Genomic DNA, 6,856 nt, shown 5'->3' with positions numbered 1-6,856 from the left:
GCCGGGGGCTGGCGCAGTGCTCGGCCGGGGGCCAGCGCGGTGCTGCACCGGGGGCTGGGGCCGGCGTGGTTCTTGGCCGGGGGCCGGGGGCGCGGGCACTTGGCTGGGAGCCGGCGCCCCAGGGCCCGAGCCGGGCGGGAGATGCCGGGGCCAGAGCCTCTTGGCCTGGGCCGGCCGGCCGCCAGAGGGAGCCACTCAGCCAGTGGGGCCGGACTGGGACGCACTTCACCCCGCCCCACCCTACCTGCTGCCCCCCTGTTTCAGGCTTCCCGCGAACATTTGATTCGCGGGAAGGAGGGGAGGGGGGAGAAGCAGGGGGTGGAGCAGGGGGTGGAGCGTTCAGGGGAGGGGGCAGAGTTGGGGTGGGGCTGGGGGTGGGGAAGGGGCAGAGTTGGGGCGGGGAAGGGGCGGAGTTGGGGCGAGGCCAGGGCCCCATGGAGTGTCCTCCTTTTAAAAAATTAAAATATGGTAACCCTACCAGTGAGCATGGACTTGTCATGAACAAATCATTCCAAACCAATCCTAGCTCCTTCTTTGGCAGGGTTCCGGGCCTAGTGGAGGTGGGTAAACAGTAGATGTGATCTCTCTCGGTGTTTCTAAGGCTTTTGACACAGTCCCATGGGACATTCTCACAAGCAAACGAGGGAAATGTGGTCTAGATGTAATCAGTGAAATGTGAGTGCAGAGCTGGTTGAAAGCCCAGACTCCAAGAGCCCTTCTCCATGTCTGGCTGTCCAACGGCGAGGGTGTACCTACAGGGTCTGGCAGGGATCAGTCCGGGGGCCGGTACTATTCATATTTTCCTTCAGGATTTGGAAAATGGAGTGGAGAGCATGCTTCTACAATTTGCAAATGACACCAAGCACTTTGGAGCACAGGATTGGAATTCAAAACGCCCTTAACAAATTGGAGACTTGGTCTTCTTGAGCCAGACTCCATGGCTGGGCCCCTCTCTCTAGACTGGGTTGAAGTGAAACCGCAGAGCCAAACCCTCCTCCTCCTGGGCAGTGCGCTCCCAACTTCAATGGGCAGATGCTGCTTAGCGCTGTCAGAGCAGCTTTTGCTGGGGGCTTCTCCAGTAAAATAGTGGGAAAGTATGAAATCCCTCATCAGTTCTCATCAGTGGGGTTGGGGTCGCAGTCCCAACAGCCCAGAGGGGTTGGGAGGATCCAGGAAGGTGTGTAAAGTGCTGGGATGTCGGGATCCCGGAGACACTGTCACCCCGGCACTAGGGTGATGTTCTGCACCCCCTGCTGCTGGCCGAGTTTCTCTGTCCCTTGGCAATAAGACAGACTCTTGTTTTCACAGCCAGCCAATCGCCCCGTGCCATCACCCTGCCTGCTTCCTGGGCAGGGTAACTCCTCAGCTCACCACCACCCTCTCCAGCCTGCCTTGGGCTTGGAGAGTGAGGAGAAGGGCGAGGGACGACCCTGAACATCCTCCAACCATCTCTCCGTCACCAGAGCAAGTGAGTGGCAATAGGGTTCCTCGGGGGCATCCCCTGTCTGTCTGGGGAGAGGCAGAAAGAGGGGGAGAGAATCTCTCCCAAAGGAGATTGGATTTGCAAACAGCCCCCAGAAACTCCTCGCTCTCAGACCGGGAAAGGGCTTCTCCAGAGCCGTCTCCAGTGTTTTTGGCAAGGTCCCAGCAATGGGGCTCCCAGCCCTTCCCTTGTGGGAGACTGTTCCCCAGGCTGAGAGTCTGTGAGCTGGGCCAGACCCAGTGAGCTGCTGAGCATGGAAATCAATGGGAACCGAGGGGAACCTGGCCTTGCTATGCCTAGGGACTTTGAAGTGGGGAATGGTTTCCCAGGAGAAGTCCAGACTCCTGGGTTCAGGGCCGGGCTTAGCAAGTGCGGGGCCCAATTCCTGGGGCGGCACTTCAGATTGCCGGCTGGGGGAGGTGGCCCCGCGGGGCTGCCGCACTCTGGACGGCGCTCTGGCCAGGAATGCAGGGCCACGGGGCTTGCCGCGGTCCGGCCGGCGGTCTGGCCGGGGTCGTGGAGCTGCAGGGCTGTTGCGGTCCGGCTGGGGCTGCGGGGCCGCGGGGCTGGCCTGAGCTGCAGCCAGGTTCGCAGGGCCGTGGGGCAGCCACTTTCTGGCCGGAGCTCCAGCCGGGGTCGCGGAGCTGCCATGGTCCGGCCAGAGCTCCAGCCAGGAGAGCGGGACTGCAAGGCTGGCCGTGCTCCGCCGGAGCTCCAGCCGGGGTCACGGGGTCACAGGGCTGCCGCGCTCCGGTCTGGGTCGCGGGGCCACGGGGCTGCCACGCTCCGCCGGAGCTCCAGCCAGGAGAGTGGGGCCGCGGGGCTGCCGCGCTCCGGCCGGCGCTCTGGCCAGGGGAGCGGGGCCCCCGAAGACGAATGCAGCTGGGGTGAGTGCGAGAGGCTCTCTTATGCGCGGGGCCCAATTCTGGGGAATCGGGCAAATTGGCCTAAAGCCGGCCCTGCCTGGGTTCTGTTCCTTCTCTAGCCTGGGCGGAGGGTGGGGAGGTGTGAGTGTGGTCTGGGGTGGCAGGAGGGAGCTGCTTGTCCAAAGTGACCAGTGTCTTTGTGACTGACCCCAGTGCTCGAAAAGGACGAGACTCCCTGGTTCTTGCAGCCCCAGGGATGACGAGGGGGAGCGTTGAGGGGGAGCAGATCATGCAATGAACTCCTGCCAGTGGGGGTAGCTTGCCCACCCTGTACCCCTGTGGGGGGAGCAGGAGCTGCTCTGGCTGGGGCAGGGATCGGGAGGGACCAAACAGGCTGGTTAGTGAGAGGCTGCCTTGACCCCAGACTCACGCCTGCTCCCCACTCGGTTCCAGGATGGCCAGGCTCCTGAGGATGTTCGGGAAGAAGGCTCTGCAGGTGGCCCCAGAGCCTGAGGGAAGCAGCCAACATCTTCCCCAGGAGCGAAGCGGCCCCTCCGTCCCCGCTGGAGGGGAAGAAGCTTCCGGCCGCGCCAGGAGGTGGAAGTACCCAGCCTTCTGGCGGAGGAAACCCACTCCCGGCACAGGCGCCGAGGTGGGACCATCACCTCCCAGGCCAAAATGGAGCTGGGCCAGGCTGCGGCTGGGCAGGCAGGACCCAGCCCAGGGGCGGAACCGGGCAGGGTGGCTCTGGGGCTTGTTGTTGTGTGGGCAGCAGCGGCCCCAGGCGCCCAGCCCCAACTTCCAACAGGGGGCATCGCCCTGCCCGGTCAGTGAGGACCTTCCAGCCTCCCCAGGGCAGGAGGTGGAGGATCCCTCTGCCAGCCCCAGCAGCTCGGGCCGCTCCCCATCCGACAGCAGCAGCGCCTGCGACTCGGCCAGCAGCCTGGCCGACGGACGCGTCTGCTTTGTTCCAGGTGAGGAGCCAGGCTGGGCTCGGGGAGGGGTGAGGAGGGGGCTGTAACACCCTGGGCCCAGGCCCTCGAGCAGTGCTATGGGGGCGGGTCTCCAGCCCAGGTGTCTGGCCTGAGCCATGTGAACCCCATGGACACTAGATGCTGCCACTTTGGTCCTTGGTGCTCCATTGGGCGGGGGTGGGGGGAGGCACCTCCAAGGGAGTCCAGGACAGTGGGGAGGGTCTCTTTGCTATGGGCTCCTGAAGGAGTTGGGGGCTCATGTCATCACTGAGAGGGGGGAGTGTGGGGCCCAATCTGCCCTATGTCCCGGAGGTGGGAAGGGGACACATTGTCCCACCATCCCCGTGTCCTTCCCCCGAGTGGCAGCAGGAGTCACCTTGTCCCCTTCTCTCCCTGGTGCAGCGTCTGCCAGGGACTCCGAGAATGACGAGGAGAAAGAAGACCGGGTAGACTTGGTAACAGAGGAGGCTGCTCTCATGAACATCCGAGAGCAGCTCCATGCCCGAGAAAAGGTACAAACGTTCCCCAGCTGTGCTGGAACTGAGATTGCCCTGCTCCTTCCCAGCATCCCGACCCCCTGCAGAAGGTCTTGGCTCTAATGGGGACCTTTCTCCTTCATGATCTGGGACCCCCAAGATGGGGGTGTTTGTCACACACCAGCCGGGGTCTCCTCCCTCCACAGGCACTGTCCCAGTTCCTGACCCTGATTGTGGAGGAGTCGTGGGTGATTTGAACAATAGGCAGGTCCCCACTATCCCCCATTCAGGCCTATGTCCTGCAGCTGGTGTGGCTGGGGCAGGGAGGTCCCTGGCTAACTGGCTCTCTCTCCCCTAACCCCACTCCTGGTGGGCGCAGGACGAGGCGCAGCAGCTCGAGTTCCTGCACGCCATCTACCCCGCGTGCCTCGCTGCCCAGCAGAGAGGGGACTACACAATGGAGCCACACTGCTCGAAGGCGGCTGTGGTGGAGAGGATTGTGGTGAGTGAGACCCGGCGCCCGGGAGCTGGAGGGTGGACAGAGACATGGGAGGGGCAGGGGTCTCCCCAGGCCGAGGGTTGGGGGATGGCTGGTGCTGGAGGGCAGCTGAGGGCAGGGATTGCTGGGGCTGAAGATTGGGGAGAGGAGATGGGAGAACTAGTGGGCAGGAATCGGAGGAGCGGGAGGCAGCTGGGGGGATCCTGCTGGCTGTGTAATCTCCTCCTTGGGGAGTGTCAGTGAGGCCGGAATCTCACCCGCTCCTTTGTCTCCTTTGCGTCTCACAGGAGCTCATTGAGGAGATTCCTCCTAACTCTCCACCCGACGCCGTCCTGGCCAACTCCCTCATTGCTGTGGCCAACCTCAGGTACCGATACTCTCCCGCCCGGTTCTCCTAACCCCGGTGCTGCTCAGGCCCCTGGCTGGGAGTCACCTCCCCTCCCACTCCCAGCTCACCCCCCAAGGGTGGCTCCTCTGGCAGAGGTGGCAGGAAGGGTCACTCCCTCTCCTGGCTGCTCTGTTCTTTTCACTCCAGTCACATTGCAATGGCTTTGGGGAGAGGCTGACTCCCAGGATCAGATACAGGAGAGGCAGCAGGGTCCAGGGAACAGGCGCCATTCCTGCCCTGCCACTGTCGGTCTGGGAAACCTCGACCTTATCATTCCCTGGCTCAGTGCCTCAGTTGCCATTCTCGCCAGCCTCTGCCTATTTCCCTGCAGTTTCACGTCCGTGTTGGTGCCAGTCCCACCCCCGCACTGCACAGTCTAATACCGGCTCCTCTCTCTTGCCAGCACCATAACACCTGCCCTGGAGCCGGAGCTGGAGACCCACCTCCTCCGATCCACCCTCCACGCTGTCTTCACCCTGGGCACGCAGATGGACACCAACCAAGTCCAGGTAGATCAGCCAGCTGTTATCCTGCCCGAATCCTTGCTAATTGTCTGCAGTGGGATGTGAATGAGAGAGGCCAGGATATGTGTTTGGGGGTCTCACCAGTGCTTCCCAGAGACCCCTCTTCCCATCCTGTGGCAGGTGTAGCCCCAGTTTCCCTAACTCTGACCCATGGCTCTCCCTTGCTTTGCAGGATCTGCATAGGGTCATACCAGACCTCCTGGACGCCATGCTGGAGAACCTGCTGGCAAAGACGCCAGACACGGACAAGCTCCACTACATCTTGCAGGTGAGTCCGGTGAGAGGGTGGGGGCAATTTGACCTTAACTCTTAGATCCATTTTCCAGTCTGTCCTCCTAGCTGGGCCCCCAGTGGCCATCCTTGGTCAGGGCAGTCAGTGCAATGCAGGGTCAGGCCTTTCCTCCTTGAAGGACAGAGGAAGGAGCTGGGACTTCAAGCCAGAGCTCTACCTGCTTGTGTTGAGCACTAACCACAGGGCCCCCGGCTGGCTTGCGGAGTGAGAGTCTGAACCCCTCCTGGGAGATCCAGAAGATGGTCCTCAGAGAAGAGCCACAGCCTCATTCCTAGAGAAACAGGAGGGCCCCAGAGAATCAGCCCTTGTCTCTGACGGGCCCCGAGATTCCTGGGGGGATTGTACTCACACTCAGTCCCTTCACCCAGCCAAGGACTTGTGTTGTGACCTGCAGGATACAAGCATCGTCCTTGGGGCAAGAGTGCCCTTCTAAAGCTCTGCGGTCAATGAATCTGATATTCCACCCTCACCGCATGCAATGTCTCAGCCCCCTTGGGATGGGGGGGGGCCCATTAGCACTACACATGCACCCCCTCATCAATCCTGAGCTGCTTCCTTTCCCCACAGCACATTAACTACTGGACCGTGTCCAGGGTGCCACGAGAGAGAGCCAGGGCCATCAGGAGCAGCGCGGCCCTGCTCACGTCCGTCATCACCCTCCCTGACTTTGACGTAAGTGGCCTCTGAGCCCAGCTTCCTGACTCCAGGCGTAGGGGGGCCGGCTCCAACGGGCTGGAGGATCTGCTGCTGCAGGGGCTGTGGGCTAGGAGTGTTCCTCTTGGGGAGGCAGAGTCAGAGCAGAGAATGAGCCTGGCTTGAGTCAAGTTCTTCTTGTCCTGGTTAAGTGGCGACTCTCGCTTTTAAGGAGACCATGCTCCAGGTTCTTGCCTTCCTGTCATCCTGGAGCAGCTGGGGAAGCAAATCCTCCTGGAGGGCCCTGCCCACATCTCTGTTCTCCAGGCTCCCTTGCGGGCAGAGATAACTAAGGATTCAGCTCTAGCTCCTATCCTCTAGCATCTCCTGTAGAGGGGCTGAGGGGAAGGAGAGTCCTGGCCCAGGCGGGGACTGGGAGCTGACAGGAAAATGCTGATGGAGTCCCCTCTCCCTCTCCCTTCCATTAGAACTCAGTCGAATTCCCCAGGATGGGCCACCACGTGGCACAGCTGGCTCTGTTCGTCGGTGACCCAGACGAGGACATCAGCCGGGAGGCCAGGGAGGGGGTTTACCGGCTCTACCAGCTTCTGCTGCGCCAGAGGGGTAAGGAACCCGGCTAGACGAGTGAGCCTGGGACCCCAGCCAATTTCTCTCCGAGTGACCCCGGCTGGCAGATCAGTCTCTCTCTATCTCTTTCTGT

General features: G+C 62.0%; 1 protein-coding gene across 1 annotated transcript; it reads left to right on the top strand.

Annotated features, from left to right (window-relative positions):
* The first annotated feature begins 3,759 nt into the window (after nucleotides 1-3,759).
* Nucleotides 3,760-6,366, top strand: LOC128843122 (maestro heat-like repeat-containing protein family member 1). The gene is made up of 7 exons (XM_054039690.1): nucleotides 3,760-3,835; nucleotides 4,179-4,301; nucleotides 4,586-4,665; nucleotides 5,090-5,195; nucleotides 5,383-5,478; nucleotides 6,070-6,146; nucleotides 6,348-6,366. Exons 1-7 carry the CDS (start codon nucleotides 3,800-3,802, stop codon nucleotides 6,364-6,366), a joined length of 537 nt encoding a protein of 178 aa, XP_053895665.1. The 5' UTR covers nucleotides 3,760-3,799.
* Nucleotides 6,367-6,856: the final 490 nt, after the last annotated feature.

This window comes from Malaclemys terrapin, chromosome 9 (genome assembly GCF_027887155.1).
Source record: "Malaclemys terrapin pileata isolate rMalTer1 chromosome 9, rMalTer1.hap1, whole genome shotgun sequence".
NCBI lineage: Eukaryota > Metazoa > Chordata > Testudines > Emydidae > Malaclemys > Malaclemys terrapin.
The sequence above is the reverse complement of the archived record's forward strand: the minus strand, read 5'-3'. Positions and strand labels throughout refer to the sequence as shown.

Bases quoted from the DNA above. Each gene is read 5' to 3' on its own strand.
- LOC128843122 (XM_054039690.1), top strand. From the start codon at position 3,800: ATGAACATCCGAGAGCAGCTCCATGCCCGAGAAAAG. The intron at 4,302-4,585 runs GTGAGTGAGACC...TGCGTCTCACAG, and splicing joins CTGTGGTGGAGAGGATTGTG to GAGCTCATTGAGGAGATTCC. The intron at 5,479-6,069 runs GTGAGTCCGGTG...CTTTCCCCACAG, and splicing joins AGCTCCACTACATCTTGCAG to CACATTAACTACTGGACCGT.